The sequence below is a fragment of the Hemicordylus capensis genome, chromosome 6 (assembly GCF_027244095.1).
Source record: "Hemicordylus capensis ecotype Gifberg chromosome 6, rHemCap1.1.pri, whole genome shotgun sequence".
Classification (NCBI taxonomy): Eukaryota; Metazoa; Chordata; class Lepidosauria; order Squamata; family Cordylidae; genus Hemicordylus; species Hemicordylus capensis.
Genome location: NC_069662.1, coordinates 112,524,052 through 112,544,567, shown reverse-complemented (window position 1 = coordinate 112,544,567; position 20,516 = coordinate 112,524,052). Strand labels below are relative to the sequence as shown.

At 39.2% G+C, this 20,516-nt stretch overlaps 1 protein-coding gene across 13 annotated transcripts in view; it reads right to left on the bottom strand.

Moving 5' to 3' along the window:
• Positions 1 to 20,516, bottom strand: part of SATB1 (SATB homeobox 1) — a 158,614-nt gene that overhangs the window by 63,477 nt on the left and 74,621 nt on the right. For 12 of the 13 annotated variants that reach the window (XM_053261230.1, XM_053261224.1, XM_053261232.1 and 9 more), the window contains 2 exons: positions 8,887 to 8,998; positions 7,070 to 7,524 (listed from right to left, as the gene is read on the bottom strand). In XM_053261230.1, coding sequence (XP_053117205.1) covers positions 7,070 to 7,524; positions 8,887 to 8,998 — 567 coding nt within the window. The remainder of the gene's footprint in view (positions 1 to 7,069; positions 7,525 to 8,886; positions 8,999 to 20,516) is intronic. The other variant, XM_053261227.1, reaches the window with a different exon arrangement.

Below are 20,516 nucleotides of genomic sequence, written 5' to 3'. Positions count from 1 at the left end.
ATCATAACTACTATTACTCTATTAATATAGTCAAAATAATTTGCCTATAAAAATTACTTTGTTATAAAATAATTCTGTTAACTTCTGCCATGTATTAAACATTCTTAAAATGTACTAGTACGTGAGCTCTGTTTTCACCCCTTACAGCAACAAAAGTCAGTTTAAGCCACAGCACCATACAAAAAACAACGAATCTTTACAAGTTGTCGCAAGCATACTTCATTAGTAATTGCAGAAAAATGTTCAATAAATATCAGCGCTTTCAAAGGCTAATTATGAATTCTTTAAAATGGAAGATAAATGAAAGTGTCTGCCAATACGAACTGAAACATGGCCTGTCTGCCCCCCAGTTTGTCTGTTCTTTGAACATAATCACTGATTCAGATAGATTTTATCAGTCTCACAGAACTTCAAAGCTCTGGAAAGAAAAATGCAATTTGCTGAAACCTTCTCCCCAAATATGCAGAACATCCTTGTATGCTGTCTCCATTGCAGAGGGTTAAATCTCATATCCAGGTGGAAGATTATTTTCAAACTCCACCCGCAAGTTTGGAGCCCTGCCAAATAAGTTAGAAGCAGACACATTTATCTTTGTCGCTTATTAGCGAGAGGAGAGCTGTCATGATAGTGTAATAGCACCTTTTTACCTTTTACTCAAACAGTGATCCGGGTAGTGCTTTTTCTTAAATTACACTACAAAGAATTATACGAACACAGTGGCAATTTCTGTTATACTTAAGCAGGCAAATTTCCCTCCACCACATAATTTACAGAACTCAAATTCAATAAAACATTACAGGATGGTCCATTACTGTTATCAATTTTGAATAATCCATCTTCATTCTTTATTTTACTGGAAAATAAGCAGTGTGCCAAAGACAAAATGAGAAAAGGAGGAAGGAAGAAGAACCATGAAGAAAGCTTAGCCAGGTGATCTGGGCAAACCTCTGATGCAGCCTTACAATTACTGCATATACATTTATATTACAGTTCTTAAAAATTTAAACTGTGTCTATACCAGTTCAACTCCTCAAAAACATTTCCAGAATCAAGCAAATCAATTCCAGGAAATTTCAGAGGGACAATCTTTTTCCCGAAAAAAATGGAAGAAAAGCATGGAAACGGTGCACTGGCAGTTTATTAAAAAGTAGGTCCCATCACGTTTCGAGTGGAACTCTTCTTCAGGGACAGTGATTTAGAAAACACGATGCTGTTTGGAAGCTGACCATTGTACTTTGTGAACCACTTTCCCTGAAGAAGAGTTCCCCTTGAAACGTGTCAGGACCCACTTTCTTAAATAAACTGCCAGTACACCGTTCCTGTTCTCTTCCTTTGTTCCTGTTGGCATGGTGCTTCCTCCCACCTGCCATGTGTTTCCTGAAAAAAATGCCGCTACATTTGGAGATTGAAAAATAAGTGGAATGATCTATGCATGTGTGGGGAGACCTGGAACATAAGAAACAAGCACAATTAGTAGGATTCTCCATGGAACAAAATCTGAAGCATGCTAGGGTTCAGAACCACACATGAACAAAAAGACCAAAATTCAAAATCCCAAAATTGCAGACACAGATCAAAGTGTCATTCTTTGCAAATGAAGTAACACTTTCCATTTTACATCATTTTTTTAAAAAAAGTCTAAATATAACATCCGGAACATGGTAAATTTGTATTAATAGATCTGGTCCATAGAAGCTTAAGTTAAAATAAAATGTTTAGTCTTTAAGGTGTTACAAGACTCCTTGTTTTTGCTGCAACAGACTTAACACGTCTACCTCTCTGGAGTAGTTTTGTTTTGTTTTGAATTTAAGCACAACTATGGTTCCTATGAAATGCTACATGAATGTTTCTTTTAAAGTAAAATATGTGGAAGTAGAGAGAGGGAATCAGATGGATTGGAGCAAAAAAGGGACTTCGGTGACTAAATGTTTTACTTTTTAAAACATGAGTCACTTGAAATTACCATCTCTGGACTCTCTTTTCTGGAATATTAGAAGACACATGGTGAACCTGAAACAATTTATGAAGACCTCATAGAAGATGGCATTGCCAGTGTCACATTTTTGTAAGAACAATGCCTGCTAAATCCAACTATAGCAGTGATATAGCAGCTAATTAAGATTAGGAATGAAGGTTCCAAAACAATATGGGATTCTGTTGCTGCGCTTGTGTCAGTCAGTGAAAGAGCTTGTTCCTAGCACACTAGTAAAAGTGTGTTTTAGGTTATCCTCTATCAGATCGGTAAAAATTAGCTTGCACAAGATTCAGCTGTGGATTTCTATGCACTAGCCAATGATCTTAACATAATAGTTCACAAGTTTTCCTTTTAAAAAAGATGTACCTTTTCCCCCCAGGGATGGTAGCTCAGTGGAAGAGCATATGCTTTCCAAACAAAAGATGAGATACAAACCCTGGCATCTTTGGGTAGGGCTGGGAAAGAACCCTGTCTATAACCCTGGAAACCTGCTGCCAGTTACTGCAGACAATACTGACCTCAATGGGCCAACCATCTGCCTCAGAAAAAGGCAGCTACCTATGTTCTTGATGTCCAAAAGCAAATTAAAAAATAACTTTAGTCCATATACAGAAACATTTCACAATTTCTCTACCAGCATTTGCAACTCAATTAAAATTCAGCAGAAATTTGTGCTAGGAACAACCACCAAACCCATTCCTCTACTCCAATAAAATAATATACAGAGTTGGAAATAAATACATAAACAAACAAACAAACAAACTATTTATAATAATATTATTATTATTATTTCAATTTATATTGTTTTAAAGAGCTATCAAAGAATTAAACAGTTATGTTTTTCAAAACTCAAGCTGATGGACCACACACTTTCTAATCTAATTCAATAAAATAGGTTTTTGAAACCCCACTAAAATAGGCAATCTCCCACTGAAGGTTTTTCAAGAATTAAAAAAAGGAGAGGATGGTAAAAAGAGAAAAAAGTTGCCAGAACCATCCAAGGTTAATGAAGAAAAAGGGGCAGGCTCAGCTTTCTGGGGGACTTACCTGGAAAACTGGGGACAGTGAATCAGAACTAAGGACCACAGCACAATTAGCAGCCAAATTAAGAACCACAGCTCTGGAATGATGTGACCGGATACAGACTACAACCGAAGTCACACAGCTGTTAGGTAGGTTTGAGCTGTTTCTGCATCAGCAGGAGTCTATATATGAAGCTCACGTGTGAATTGTCTTTATTTTATTTTAAAGATATATGAGTAAGATACAGAAATTTGTGCAAGACCACACAGCTGACATAGATTTTCTGCTGATTAAACAGCTTCTTTCTTTTGTTAGTTAAAAAGATATGCACTCCCACATTAGAGAGGGAGTACACAACCTTTAAAAAAAGTGGAGAGGCAGACCCACCAAAACAGGGAATATAAACATTTAAAACTGACAAAATTGAGAGAGCCCTCCCTCACCTCTCTGCCTTTTGTATACCTTTAAAATTATTGCTGGAATATTTTTTAAAGAACTTTTTTGCAATTTGGAAGTTTTTATTCTTTGAAATATTTATTAAGATTTCAAGAATGTGATGACTCTTGTATTTAGTGGGGGAGAGCAACTGTTCCTATCCAACCCCAGCACAGCATCCCTCCAATGGTTGGTGCTAATTTCCACCTTGCATTTCTCTTTAGATTGAAAGCCCTTTCAGGAAGGGGAACAATCTATTTCTATGTAATAGCTCTGAGAACTCTTGTTGATATGTAAATTATTTAAAATAATAGATAATATTTTTAGTTTTGCTGTAACACACTTTGCAGTCTGGGAATTAGTGACTAACTATTTGAGGGGCTTCACTTGCTCTGCCTTTCTTATACTTTTCAGTTTTTTAAACAAATATTTCAGAATCCCCATGTCACTTTCTTTTATGTCTACAAGTTGAAAGGTCTAAAAACAACTTTACTAAAATTCACAGAAAGGTTTTCCTGGAGCATGTCAACATTTTCCCACCTTCATTTGTATATAGTTGAAGAATGATAAGGAATCCTGTTTGAAATAGTTTAGTGCACTGTTCTTCATTGCACAGCCTGCACAGACTCCAGTGGTGGCCTCTGGCTTGCCTCTCTCCCACCTCCTCAGCTGCCTCTAGTCCCCTCAGCCATCGGACTATCTCTCTCTCTCTCTCTCTCTCTCTCTCTTCCTCTGACAACCCTGCGCATGCTCTCTCTCTCACCATGGCCACCACACAGGCGCGTACTCTGTCTCTCTTGCTCCCTCTCCTACCTTGCATGCATTCTCTTCCCTCTCCCTCCTGCCAGTGCCACCTCATTGAACCTGTGCACTCTCTTCCGCATGTGCTCTCCCCACACCCCACCATCACACTGGCCAATGCTGCTCTCTCCCCCCCTCCTCCTGTCTCTCTCCCACTGCCAGTGCTGCCACAGCCACCACCAAATGCATATGCTCTCTCTCTCTTCTTTGCTCTCCTCCTCCTGCCCCTGTATACTCTTCTCTCCTTTCTGTTGCTGTGGTCAGGCCTCTGCCCCTCTTTCCTCTCAGGAATGAGCCCTCTTGGTGGTTGTAGTTTTTGTAAAAATAGTGGAGTTCACTCGTTTAGTGGACCAATTTCCCACTGGAGTGGGAAATTTTTTATAAGACTGGACTTTCCCCCCTTTATGCATGCTTTCTATCCTGGATACATATAGTTGCATTTGAAATTGTTATATTTAGAATGACTGGATTGTCTTTTTATGTTTTATGTTTTTGTGATTATCCATTTAAAAAAAAAATCTCACTTATGAATCTTTACATGTGGTGTTTTGAAAGCATTTCACTCTATGCAGTTTTTGATGGCCCTTTACCTTACACATGAGAACCTCGATATTCATGGGGCTTCCGTTCCAGACTGCAGCTGTGGATATGGAAACTGAGAATATTGAGTAATGGAATCCTATGGGATTGAATGGGTTAGGTTCCTGGTTGGTCAAAATTCTGCCAAATTTTGTGGGGAGAAGCTTTTTATGCTCTGTGGCTCCCCCCCCCCGAGTCATGCTGCACCCCAAAACAACTGAAAATTGGTGGGTATTTTCCCTTTTAAAAACAAAACAAAAACTAAGATGGGAACCATTTTGTGGCTCCGAAGGAAATAGCGGCCATAAATGACCTCTACGGTGATTTCTGGCCACCTCCAACCCACAGATACACGAGATCAGCATGTTTTTTGGTTCTTTTTTCATCTATGCCAAGGTGGGTGTCTTTTTCCTGACTGCAGATACATGAATCTGTGGATGTTGAATCAGTTGATAATGAGGTCCACCTGTACATTCATGGACTTTTTTTTTTTAAGGGGTTTCCTCAGTTGATGTGTTCACATCCTGTTTTGGTTGGCATTACTCTGGTTCAGCGGTTCACCCTTCTATTTCTCTGACTTAAGTTTACAAATGGATACCCTTGCTGATATTTTGCCCACACTTCTGTTTTGCACTGGAGGGAGAGTGTACTCAGGGAGGACAAGAAAAGTTGAGTTGTGCTACTCTCCACCACAGAAATTGTGGGCCTGTGACACTTGTGTAATCACAGTCTAAACTGCACAGATTATTAGGATTACAGGGTCACAACCAAGCTTTATCTTTAATAGTATTGATGCAAATAGGAAAGAATGGAACCACAGCATCTCCTAACCCATTTTTTCTTCGATTCCATTAAGAAACGAGTACTTTCTTCTTCCAGCTGCTGTGTGGAAAACTTACATTTATACCAGCAGGCAAGGGATGATGATAAGTGACAGAATTCAGGAACAGACTGGGCAGCACATGTGACAGTGGCAACCTCAACTGCTGAAAACCTACTGTTAAAATTCTCCCGGTTGCACCCTGTGAATGGAGAGGAGAGCTGGTCTTGTGGCAGCAAGCATGACTTGTCCCCTTAGCTATGCAGGGTCCACCCTGGTTGTATATGAATGGGAGACCACATGTGAATATAGTAAGATATTCCCCTCAGGAAATGGAGCCGCTCTGGGAAGAGCAGAAGGTTTCAAGTTCTCTCCCTGGCACCTCCAAGATAGGGATGAGAGAGATTCCTGCCTGCAACCTTGGAGAAGCTGCTGCCAGTCTGTGAAGACAACACTGAGCTACATAGACCAATGGTCTGACAGTATATGGCAGCTTCCTACGTTCCTAATGTAATAGTTTCCTGTGATTGCTTCAGTGTAGTGGGCACATTGGCTAATATACATGAGATCTATATTGTCTGCACTCCCAAATTCAGCAAGGAATAAACTGAGCTGGCAATGTTGACAGTACATAGGTCAAGTACCTCACTACAGAAATTCTTCCTGGAGTGAGCTACTTTTGATAGATTATATAAAGTGCAAATAAGCCCACAGTTGTGCTATTTTTAAAATGTTCCCTGTACAGGTGGCCCTCTTCATCCATAATCTGGGCACCCACAGTTTTGCATATGGAGACCTGACCTTGTTATTTGCAGATACAAAAAGGGTTAACATTTGCCTATCCACAGTTCCTGGGTGGCCATAGATGTTGGTCATGGGAAATTGGCACAATTCAGAGGTGGGTTTTTTTTTGGGGGGGGGCATTGCTGGACATCTTATTTCTGCTTTTTAATTGCTTTTTTGCCCTCCAGGAACTTCAACCCCACCCTCCCTGCCAATTCCCATTGACTCAATGTCTCATTATCTGCAGTTTCTTTATCCTTGTAGCAGAGGATAGAACCTCCACGGATAGCGAGGGCCACCTGTACATGCAATACAGGATAAAAGGGAACTGTTGTCAAAGAGTGCTTTAAAAGTCTTAGTAAAACCTTTTTTAAAAAATGCTTGTTTCCCCGAACAATAGCTATTGTATCAAAAAATTACATCAGGAGAAACAGCTAACTGTGGCCAATACTTTCTAGAATTAAGACCAAAGTTAAGATTACTTCCAAGTAAGTGTGGCTGTGATCACAGTCTATAGTTAAAGTTACTGCCAATTTTGTGTCATGTGTTATTTATCCATTATGGCAAATCTATGTTATCTAAGTTAGTGCAAAGAATAATGAACAGGGGAGATGGGGAAATATTAATCTTGCTTTTTTAAAGAAAATTCTAACCTGAGTTCTGTTAAATGCCACACGTGCAAAAACTGCCTGCGAGATTCCTGCTCGTTTCAATTCATCACGCACCCACTGGTAGATTTCGGAAGACACCTCTGTGTTAGTAGAGACCTGCTGCTCCAACGGCTTGTTCATGGATCTGCTGACAGGAGGAGGATGGTTCAAGTACTGTTGGTTTAAGGACTGTTGGGCTAGAAGTCTGTTCACTGCATACTGCTGGTTCAGCAACTGGGCCATTACCAGCTGCTGATTTACCAATTGAGGACTAATGGGAGTAGATACAAGTCCAGGGTGCAGGTTTGGAAGCGGGGTCCGAACAGATGGTTGACTGCTATGAGAGAGCTGAACAGGGGATGGAGGCTGTTCAGCTGTGTTCCCTGGGACTGGTTGGTGACCAAAGTTGACGTGGTTGGCACCTTGCTGGGATAGTTCAGATAGGCTATCCATTTCAGCTACAGAAGAAAAACAAGAGAAGTTATTTCCCAAGATAAAATGGTTTACAACTTACAATGTAAATAAAATAGCACAGTTGAAGATCTTCAAGCGGCTATTGCTACCTTACTCTCTGGTTGGAGACTTTACAGTATAATTTCATAGGCAATTTCGTTAACACATTCTTGGTAAATTGTACTTTAAAAACTCTTTACCCTCAGTAGATCTAACATGCATGAGTGCAATTTACATTCACAGGTCTAAACATATTCAGCTAAAACACAAAAGCTGACATGCAGACCAACAAAGCCCCAGCACTCTGTGAGAAGTGCTTGTGCTGCTTCACTGCAGAGTAGCATAGCTGCACTGTTTGTGTAGGGAAATGATTTTCACTAATCTCTTTGCTCCCAGAAGTAATCCCTGTAATGCTGAAGTAGGTCTCTGAGGGCTGCAAGAACTTCAGGGACCTACTTTTGAGTTACACCAAATGCTTCCGGGGGGGGGGGTGGTCTGCAAAAATCTACCCCTTCACAAGCAAGCACACCGCACTACTCTGGCATGTAGCACCACAACTTATGAAGTAAGGATGCTTCATCAGCCTGCATGTCAGCCACAGTCTCTATCATGTCACCATAAGAATGGCTCCTGTACTTGGAGGACTGTACTTCATGCACTGCCATATCTGAAATATTGTCACGTGGACAGATTCTAGGCTAAGTTAATCATTACAAAACACTACTGAAATAAGTGAGACATGTTAGTTATGACTAACGTAAGTCCATTAATTCTAATTGAATTTAGTTATGACTAACTTAGTCTGGATCCTGCCCTCTGACCAGAAGCATTGCTTAAGACCGAATATATAAAATTGAATATATATAATATAAATTACAAAATTATTATTGTTATTGGTCAAAGAGTAAGTTTTTGACCGAAGACCTACATCATTTAGCTAGAAGAAATCAGAAATAATTTACAAGCAGCATTTGAAAATGTGCATTTTAAAAAATTTAAAGTATAGCCAGTTAGCATTAATATATTGGATTTACTTTTTTTATTTTAATATTTCAGATTTGGATGACACTTTGATTACACTGAAGTGGGTTAGAAATAAACTGTGGGTAAGGCGAAGAAACTAGACATTTGCAACATTCAAGCACTGACATAGTTTTCTTCCTCCTCCACTTTTGTACTCTGCAAGAACTATTATGAAGTTTTTTAAAAAATCAATCTCATCAGCTGTATAGGGATATACAGCAGATATATAGGGATATCATATTAGCCAAGACTGTGCCAGATTTCCAGAATTTAAACCAAGTTTAAAATGCATCAAATCATAAGCATGTAGTCACCACCACTTTAGCTCTTATCTTTTTGCTTACCCATCATATCTTTTGCCTTCTTGAAATGTTTATACCACCTCCCAAATTCCTGACATTTTGCTGCTGAGACATTTGCATAGTAAGTGCTGTTCACAATGGAAGAAATCATACTCTGAAAAAGAAGAGGGGGGGGGGATCATCTGTATTACTGAGATGTTTAACAAAAGAAGTTATTTTAATTATTTGATGGGTAATATTTTTAGTCTCAATACCTTACTGAATTCTAATTCCTTAGATCCTAGACATTTTGTGCTGGTAGAATTGACAGAAATACCAGCATAGCACCCCTGGCACAATGATGTAATATTAAATTTACCAAAGGTTGGTATAGGCTATCACAGCCACTTTATTCACAACTTTTTACATCCATGGGCACTGGATGATATGGATGCCCTTCTTTTTACAATGTCCTATGTTTGGAATGTCCTATGTGGTTTCCAAGGAAAAACAGAACAGCAAAAGTTAAATCTGCATGATCTTTGCAGATGACTGTGTACACATATGTACACAGGAAAAATGACATGTGTAAAACAGCTCTAAAACTATTTATAACTAATAGCTGGATTATTGTGATTATATTAGTTCCACTGAAGTAAACTAGAACCACTTCATTTTACTAGATTCATGCCAATATTATTGGAAGCATTTTAAAAAAAGAATCCTTCATATAGGCAGGGAACAATAATATCAATTTTATATAACTGAGATTAATCTGTATGAATCTAAAATCAACTAGTAACATGGAGATTTTTCACAGTTAGCGTATGGAAGCCCTGTTGCATGAGGTACTAAACTCGCAATGGAGTGTCTCTGTTACAGTTTCTGCTACTCATTTTACCAGTGGATAGCAGTAATTTGCTCTGGATTGCTACAATTTATCTTACTCGGCACCTTCTTTAGTAGCAGGGTATGGAATAGAGGATTAGACCTTCTCCCCATCAGCAGTAAAGCTGTGGGTGAAGAGGAACCTACATTTATTTAATAATCATTAAAATGAGCCAGTGGGGCTTGATAAACGATATACCTTTTTTTTTTTTTTTGCCATTTGTCTCTTATTAATTGGTTAAAATGGAAGATAGTGGACCAATAAGTGTCTTGTTTGGTGAAACCAGCAGTACAAGTCAGGTATAAACAAATCCTTATTCAGAGAAACCCAAAATTCAGATGCCGAGAGCAAAATATCAAATCTGCAGTTGTGAGATCTTTTCAAAACAGTGAGATGATAGATGGCTGTCAGCTTTGTTACCATATGCTAGTGGAGTATCATATCAAAACCAGCTAAAAGATTACGGTTGTCTACTCTTCACACGGCAATCTTATGTTCATTCATTTCACATTTTAAAAGATTTTCATGTATGTATTACCTTCCAAATATACAACTCGCAAATGAATACATCCCTGCTGTCTGCTTAAACGTTCACACTAAGAATTCTCTATATCTTGGTTTTACAGACTATGATATGGCATTTTTCTCTCAGCCTCAAATATTTTGCAACTTAACTTATATTGACGACACAAAAACATTAATACAGAGCTGTGAGTTCCCTGTTCAGTGGTTTTCTTCATCTGTCTATGATGGTAAAGGGTTTATAAATGCAAAGGAAAGATACAACCAGCAGAAAAAAAGCATGCAACAATGTCAGAAATCAGTCAGTCTGTGACCTGGTAACAGTTTCTGCCCTTTCTGAAACAACAAAAACTGAGAGAAATTTTTGACAATTCATGCTAACAGTCTGCTTATCTTTCTGTCTCTACATATCTCTTGCAAGGTTATCTGAATTTGTATGCAGCTCTAAGATCCCAAAGTCCCCATTTATAGATGCATAGTACTTATAGGGGTTTTTTTGGGGGGGGGGGCAAGTTAGAGTGATCGAGATTTGATATGATATGGTGCCACCTTTGCAAAAGTCCCACTACACTGGGAAGATACCATCTGCCACAGCCCGAGTTTTCTTTTCCAGCCAAATGCATTATTTATAATTATATCTTCCATAACTGTGTGGCAATAGCAATTTAATTTTTCCCCCTAAAGTTCATCTTTAGTTCATTTGGATAGCTTAGAAGTTCTGGAATATTATTTTCTCATAAAGTGGGCTAAGGTTAAGCACATGTAATTTTCAACACAGTGTATATATTTAAGACATTCTCAGTAATCAGTCAGCATTTATAATCTGTTTGCTTAGTAGACCAGAAGAGGAAGTTTCTTTTTAGGTGTGAGATAGCCTTTTAAATCTGATCCCGTTCCTCAGCAATCAATAGAACAGCTTTTAGGATGGCATTCCTTAACTATGACCTGTAGGTCCTCTCATCAACCAGACCAGAAATGGCTTATGATTATAATTAAAAGTGTATTATTGTTCTTTCTGGGAAACAACAAAAACACAACATTAATCAGGTCAATTCAATCATCTAAACCAAAACTGCTCATGCTTTGCTGCCAAATCAACCAGCCACGGCAAAATCTGTTATCTGTGATTGCTCAGCTTCAAATAAAAAAACCACTTATCCTCTTCTGCTGCCAACCCCTCCCCACCATCTTTAAGGTTTATACTTTAAGTATTATTTTTATACATTTTGAACAAATACCTGAGGAACTTCATCAAAGAAGATATACACTGCAATACAACACAACAAACTCCTGCTAACTGACCTAGCATGAACTCCAGAGACAGATGTTCCTTAAGATGACCAAATGAACCTAGCTATTTGGCTATTTGTGTGTGCATGCCCTCTCAAAGAATCAAATCCAGAAACTTTCATATCTCTTTCTGATTGTTTAAGTTAGATGAGGGGAGGGGAGCATTTATACAACAGGCTCATCAGTGTTTAAAGCTTTCAAGCTTGATCAGCAGAGGGGGCAAGGGCTACAACAACTTATTTACACAATTATCTAAATACGATTAAACAGCTGATGGACAAATATTAAACTGGAAAATGTATAGTCATTTCAGCTTAATGTAATCCTCTTTCTGTAAACACCCAAGATGATTCCCCCCCAACTAGAATAGTCCTGACATCTCATAAGCCTAAGGGTGAATAGCAAGAGATTGTTTTTGATAGTTATAAATATTCAAAAGACATGCAGACCATCTGCTTTCATAATACAGGTAAAGCAAGACTGAAATGGTGACTGCTATACAAAAATGGTTCTTTTAACAAAGTCTTCCTCTCCTCAAAAACTATAAAGACAGATGTCAAAAACTGTTTATACAGGATAATCAGAAGTGTGCAAGATGCAATATTCCTTTTACACATAGAGCCTGCTAAAGAGTTTCTCTTCTTTCTTCCCATCTGTGTGTTGCAACACATTCCTAGGAGTTAAAAACATCTCTCTACCCCCCAAAAGGAAATCTCTCAGAAACCAAAAATCATGGTATCCGGATTATGAATGCTAATTAATTTCAGCTAAGGGATTTATTTTTCCTCCATTGAAAAGAATAATAATATAAATAATACTTTATTTCCAGCACTCTAGGGAAAAGACAGTGAGAAGTTTTTATACTATTCTGACACTCACTATTTTCACACCATCACCTTGTACATAAGTCGGCATCTGTTATATTAGGTTTGCCATAAACAGACCAAATCTAATTTTTCTTTTCTTTTCAAATAAGCTTTTATTTATGCGTTAACATTAATCAAACTCTTCACAAGAAGGCTTATAACATAATGATTTTGTCAAGTGGCAAGTTAAAAAGATACCTTATCTTCTGAACAGAATATTAAGAGTGCTGCCCATAAACCCTTACAGTCAATTTTCAGAACTGAAACATTATCTTGACAGTAACCTTTTAATGCACCATATTAATGGCACAGCAGTGTTAAGCACCTTATTTTTATAATTCCCAATAAAAGGGACGTTTGCTGAACAATCTGTCAAACTACTGGTTCCTTTTCTTCCCCTCAAATGAACTTTTAAAGGCTTTCCCCACTTCCATAAATTTTCTCTTCTATAAATTGTCTTTCATAGGCATAAAGGAAGGCCATCTCACACATTACTACACAATCCCTACTGCTGAGATTCATCTCCAGTTGGATCCATCATGTATTTCAGCTCCACAAGGTATGTATTCGAGGCAAAACTACAAACTTGCATGTTACCCTCACATGTTACATGCTTCTTTCTATCATGGAAAGTAACCTCCATATTGGAAAAAGTAAAGGAATATTAACACAGTGCATTCCATGTTTCTGTGAAATACCTAAAATATTATGGCTGACATCCTGACTCAACAAAAGTCCAACTAATATAGGACAAGTTAGTCATAACTAAAATTAGTATTATTCCATTGCATATAATACCAACAGAAAGCCACCAGATTTTACTCTGATTGGGCTGGGGATTGAGCATGTATATAGTAAGGAACAATTTCGATCTATACTTCTGTTAAATTCCTAATAGAAAGCAATTCTGTAATGAAATGGAACACGTCAAACCATGTAAGAAAACAAAACCTCTTTTAGCCAGAATTGCTGCATATTCCCATGACTTAAAAACTGATTTCTAATACATAGAAAGGCTCAAATAGAATTAAAACAGAAGAGAAACTAGACTCATGCATCCTCAAAACACCTTTTACAGTTTTCTAAAAGGAGAACACTGGCCAATCTCAACAAGAAGGTGCATTCTAAGGCATCAAGAAAAGGTCCACTGCTATACCTGTTCTTCTAACCTTTCATGTGATTATATTTCTTCAGAAGAGGTCAACAAGCAAGGGGAATTCAACCCAGGGATTCAACCCAGGCCAAAGCCAGGGGTGCCTTTGCACGGCTTCAGCTAGTGCGCCAGCTGCATCCCTTTCTCAAGAAGGCAGATCTGGCCACAGTTACCATGCCTTAGTCACATCACGGCTGGATTGCTGTAATGAACTCTACGTGGGGCTGCCCTTGAAGAATATCCAGAAACTGCAGCTAGTGCAAAACGCGGCACTAGGGTTCTATCTGGAGCTGCCCAGTGGGAGCACATCACACCCATTGTGAAAGAGTTTCACTGGCTGCCAGTTTGTTTCCAGGTCCAATTCAAGGTGCTGGTTTTGACCTTTAAAGCCCTTAATGGTTTGGGCCCAGGGTACCTGAGGGAGCGCCTGCTCCCAAGGGTTGCTGCCCGCTTGACGAGGTCATCTGAGGGGGCTCTGCTCTGGGTGCCGACAATGAGGGAGGCTAGGTTGTCATGCACTCAGGACAGGGCCTTCTCTGTTGCTGCCCCCAGACTCTGGAATGCTCTCCCTCTGGGTATCCACTCCTCAGTCTCTATCACAGTTTTCAGAAAGCATGTCAAATCGTGGCTTTTTACCCAGACTTTTATATGATTGTCTCCATTGCTGCTGCTTGTATTTTGTACTGTGTTATGCTTGTGGGAATTTTTTAAAAAAATCAGATGTGTTTTTATACTTTTTAGCTCAATATTTTAATGTGTCTTTTTTATAATTGTGTTTTTAAATTTTATTGTGAGCCACCTTGGGATTTTCTTAATGAAAGGTGGGATATATATTTAACAATAAATAAATAAAAATAAATGAAAGCCAGAAGCATATAGGAGGGCAAATGCAGTTGTAGCAAAATCGGTTGGGTCTGATGATGGTTCTCTTCACTATTCAGGGAGGTAAGCAACAGCATTCTTCATCATTTTAATCTTTCAAACTATCTTCAAGGCAACTCCAATGCAGAATGCATTAGCCAATCCATGAGGTTACAAAGCTGTAAATTTCGCAAAAACAGTTTTCCCCCAAGTCAAAGCGGGAAACAAATTCTGCAGAAGCAAAAAATCATGAAAAGTGCCCCCATTTTGGCTGCGACCTTTTTTTTTTGGAAAGGGAAACATGTTTTTTTAAAAATGGCTAGCATTTAGTTTTACATTTGTTTTATTTTTAAATTGGCAGTTGAATGTATAGGGAGTAAGAAATAGGTGATTCAGGGAAACACAGAATATTGCAAGTTGCCAAAAGCCTACTGATAAGATGGGTAATAACTAAATCCAAACAAACTTCCAGTCACTTGTCATGTATATTTCCTGTGGCACCAGTAAAAGGGATCCTTTAAAACTCTGCACCATTATCTATCAATTTAAAGTTGTTTTCACTGGGTAGAAAAACGTAAGTATTGGCAGCAAGTAGTCTTTCTTCTTAGGTTTTGTTAGCCCAAAGTAGTAAAAGCCTGAAGCAGCTCCCTACAAAATGATCTGGCTGCCTCACTATCCTTGCTAGACTTCATGCTTGAGCTCAGAGATGACATTGCTATCCCTTCCTACATGCTTTTTATAAGACAACTTATTATGCCTCCTTTTAAAAAATTCATATTGCACAAAGTTCACATTACAACCCCCAACATCTACATTTAGTTCAATGATTTGCAGTCCAAATCATGTTTAAAAACAGCACCATTTCAAGATTTTCATGCATTGAAATCTGTGCCGATTCTATTCTATTATACTATTGCTCCTTTAATTTTAAAAATGAATTCCAGTCACCAACTGTTGAACATGCAAAACTGCTGTACACCAAGTCAGACCACAGTACATCTAGCTTGGTACTGTCTGCAGTGATGGACAGAAGCTCTCCTAGGGTTTCAGGGATGGGGCTTTTGTAGTCCTATATGGAGATGGTACAGACTGAACTGGAACCTTCTGCATGCAAAACAGGCTCTCCACCATGTGACCGAGTCACTGGTGCCTCTGGTGTACTATTTTTTTATTTTGTCTCACCGACACGTCTGGTCCAACTGGTTTTGCAGATTCATCTGGTCAAAATGGTTTTGTAGTCCTAAAAAACAAATAAAGACTACAAAATCCTGAAAAACCTGTTTACCAAAGACATCAGTGGGATGAATATGTAGACCATGAGCAGCAATTCTCTTATCAAACCATTTTGTCAGTCTCCCACAAGCTTTCAAACCATGAAAGACAAACCATGCTGTAGGGTTATGCACAAAATTACCTGACCCAGTTCAGTTCAAGTTTGAATTGAACCCAAACCACACCACACCAGTTTGGTTCGGGGGGGGGCATTAAATCATTTTGCATCTCCCCTTTTTAAACTTACCCTCCCTCCAGGGGGCTTAGTCATGGTGGTGGAGGGATCTGCGGTGGTTCATGACCCAACCACACAGGGTGGCCTCCAAAATGGCCACTGTGCCAGGGAATAGGCCCGGAAAGGGCCGAAGATGCCCTAACCGGGCAATTTTTACAAAGGGGAAGTCTGGGAGGGGGAGGGATAGCCACAGACACACACACACCCCGGCCACCTTGGAGAAGCCTCCTGGAGGGAGTAAGTTAAAATAAAAGATTCTTCAAAATTGTTCGATGAACCCCTGAACTTCTGTGTGTGTTTGGTCTGGGGTTGAGCCAAACTGGTGGTGATTCAACTCAATCTCGAACCTTCAAACCGAACCACTTCAATATCAAACTGTTTCGGATTAGAACCTGTTTGCACACCCCTACCCTGCTGGATCATATAATAGGGTCCATTAACCTAGCACTCTGTTTCCAACTGCGGCCAGTCAGATTCAGGAAGCATACAAGTGAAGCATGAAGGCAGCATCCCTACCCTTGTAGTTTTCCATAATCACTTATATAGAGAAGCCTCTGAACATAATAGCTCCGTTTATCTATAGCAAATAACAATTACTAACAGACATATCCTATGTAAACTTTTCTAATCTTTCTAGAATTACAAGCAAATACTGTACAAAACAGTAGATAAAAATTTATTTTGTCCATACTGAACTCTATCAGGTTTCCCTTCCATCTTTTCTAAATTAAAAAGCCCCAAACACTTTAACATTTCCTCAAGGAGAAGGTGATCCAAATCTCTGGCCATCCTAATTGACTTTTCTTGGTACCTTCCCTAGCTCTATGAAATGTGTATTTGAGCCAACATATCCAGAACCATATATAGTGGCCAACATTCTAACTAATGTAGAGCCAGTGCTCCATGAGATGTGCTGGTGCCTGCAGATGGGATGGGCTAACTCTGCCATTGCACTTGGGAGTGCAATTACCTGGTGCAAGTTTTACAACATTCTAGTTTCCACCTTCCTAATTAGGCTTCTCGTCCAATTCCTGCACTACTTTACGCAGATGATACAGTAATATTATCCATTTCCGAAAGAGGTCTGTGAAGAGCCCTAAACTAAAGTTCTTCATTGCCTATTGTGTGGAGGAAAGATTAGAATTTAACTATCGAAAAACTAAAGTGTTTACCAAGTGTTTACCAAACCATAGTGTTTACCAAGAAACACTCCAAACATAGATGGCAGATTAATACCAAAAAATAGAGCAGGTTAAAAACAGACAGATATTTGCTAACTTGGCAAAGAGGCACCTTTTAACATGGTGATTCTCTTTATTGAGCAGGGGGAGAGTAACTGGCCCTCTCCACCCCCAGCACAGTACCTCCAGTGACTGTTGCTGGTATCTATCTTATGTTTCTTTTTAGATTGTGAGCCCTTTGGCGACAGGTTCCATCTTATTTGTTTGTTATTTCTCTGTGTAAACTGCCCTGAGCCATTTTTGGAAGGGCGGTATAGAAATTCAATAAATAATAAATAATAATAAATAATATTTATGGGTAGTTTTCCAGTCAGATGACTCCTGGAAGGCTCACGTGGCTCATGCTACCCAAGGTTAGGGATGTGCAAATCAATTCAGACTCAAATAGATTCACCTCAAATCTGGCTGTTTTGAGTGTTCAGACTTTGAATCAAATCAGCCAGATTCTGATCGAATCTATGCAAATCACTTTGAGTATGGGGAGAGGGAGCCAGACGAGAGCCACACTTCAGCCTTAAAAAGATGTGCCGGGGCACCCCAAAATCACCTTTATTGTGCAGAGCCAACAGTGGGATGGAGGAAGGTGGAGACCTCAACCTGTCATCTTCCTTTGAGGGAAAAAAAAGGCACAGAGGCACCTTTGAACCACTCCTGGTGAGAGTGGTACTACTGCAGAATTGGCAGCGGCATGGAGACAGCGACCCAACCCACCATCCCTCCCTGCGGATGGCTGCTCAGATCACACTGACTCTCACACCAGGACTGGTCTATCATTTAAATGGCCCCCGCAAATGCATGTGGAGACTATTTAAAGGGATAGCCTGGTGTTTCTTTGCTAGAATTCTGGCATTTTTGCACAAAAACACCAGACTTCTAGCAAAGCAACACCAGGCTATCCCTTTAAATGGCCTCTACATGTGAGTTGTGGGTAGGGATGGTGAGTTGGGTGCTGCCTTCCCCCTGCCACTGATTGTGCAGTTACCATTCCTATGAGCAGTTCAGTGGGTGCCTCCACGCCTCTTCTATTTGGAATCAGTAGCTGGCAGGCCACAGGGGTATGTCAGGTCACCGTTTCCCTACCACTATGTTCTCTCCACTTCAAAAAGTGGAAGTACAGGGCCACTTTCTTTTTTAAAACAATGCTGAAAGAAGGCTCTTCTCCCTCTCCTTTCTCCCATTAAATTTACAAGACAGTCAAAAAGATTTGGATTGACTCGGATCAAAACCAATCCGAATCAAATCAGGGGAGACTGGATTTGAGGTCAAGTTGAAACCCATGTGTTGATTTAACTTGAATAAAATCCCAATTTTTGATTCATGCACATCCCTACCCAAGGTGCACACAGAAGTGCAACTGCACTGGCTAGATCCTATTTTTCCAAGTGAGGTCAATGCACCTGCAGTGAGGAAAGCTTTCCAGGGTAACATCTCAATTAATGTAAGATGCCCAAATTTGTATACATCCTAATCTCTGGTGGTGGTACAGTCCAAGTTTCTTAGATCTATTCTTCGTGTTCCACACTGTGTACCAAACTGAGAGCTGAAACCAGGTTAATTCCAATTGAAGACCTCAGTTGGTTGTTTTTCAATTTCAATAAGTTTTCAATTATTGGCTTACATTAATTTGCAACCCTTCTGGTCTGGCCACCCTCACTTTCATAGATAGCTTCTTCTCCAGATGGGAAAATGCGGTGGAGAAGAAATTTTGGTGTTAGGGCCTCCCGCTTTCAGATTTGGCTTGTATAGGCCTTTTTAGGCCTATAGAATCAATTTAGGCCACAGAACCAAAGAATTAATTTGACAGCACTTTGGGGATAGTGCGCTTCAAAAGGACAAAGTGTGAATTACGCGTGAATTACACACTTCATGGTTGTAGGAAATTGTAGACAAATATTATCCCCGGCTAATTATTTATATTAACTTATGCTAAGTAATTCCACCATGTTTTTACTCCGGCCTGTTTAAATGCGTTACCTTTGGCTGTTTTGGAGGGAAGATTTCGCCGTACACCATATTCCCAACAGCTCTGCCCCTGCTGTTCAGGCATGACTGAGTCAGTGGCGCATGTATTACTTTACTGTGTATTTTATTAAGATATAAGTTCTTTTCTTACTGGTCCAATTTTGTTACACTATCCAAGCAGGCTAGACAACATTCATGCAAATCTCCTCCTTTCTGATTTGGATGCTGAGATTATCTATGGAGTGGCTAAGTTTTGCTCTACTGCTTGTAATATTAGGAAACAACTGGTTGACCCTTATATTATGTAAGATACATGTGTTATTGTGATGGTGGGTTGGTAGTCCTAGTATTATTCATTGCTATTTTGTACTGGAGTACTTTAAGTTAAACTGCCTGTGATTGTTGGCTATTGTAATTGCTGGCTGGTCGTGGACAGTAGTTAGATGATGATGATGATGATGATGATGCACTTAGCAGGGTGCAATTTTGATGACCTTAAAATTCCTTCCCCCAGAAGCCCTTTGTGACACCCAAAAATATGTCCCCGATAGTCATGCAGTTCTTGGAACATATTTTCATTAAAAAGAAGATATCAACTAAAAGTGCCTCTCCACCACATGACTCCATAGCATTAGTATAGATCTAACTATTGCACCATCAGATTGCTAGTCCAGATATTAGCCATTCACTTAATAGCTTGTAGTCTATCAGTTACCTATAACACTTCCCTATCTGACATAATTCATCGCCTCCATTCGACATAATTCTTCAGATGCCCTCCCCTAACACAACAGCTATGATGTGGATCTCTTTCCACACCTCCATGGCAATGGAAATAATTCATAGCCTCTTTGCAATCTCTCTTTCAAATCTTTGTTGTCAAAAGGGCCCACTGCCTTCTTGACTGATTTCTGACTTGAAATATTTAGTTATATGTTGACTGGTTTGACCTCAAGCACCTTCTTTGCTTGCATAATTATCAATTTATGTTTGTTTTGCCAGCCTTTAATTTTTGATTTTCTTCATTTGGGGCAAGTCTTTACTTTTAGGATGCCTTCTTAACTTCTATGAGATTTTGAGTTATATTACTAGTTATGCTTTAGTCTTCATAATTCCCTATATTTATTTATTTATCTATCATATTTCTATGCTGCCTGATATGTACACATCTCTAGGCAGTGTACAAAATTTAAAATATTTAAAAGCCACAAGGGAGGGAAATGAAGCTTTTTTAAAAATAGGCCACATTTTCCTGTTACACCCAAGCTCGAAGAATTAGGGTTTATTCTAATTGTGGTTAGCTGAGAAACTAGAATCTGAAACCCTGGTTTAACTCAGGTTTCTTCTCACTAACAACAATTAGAACTACAGCTTATTCAAAACCAAAGAAGAAGTTTTCAAT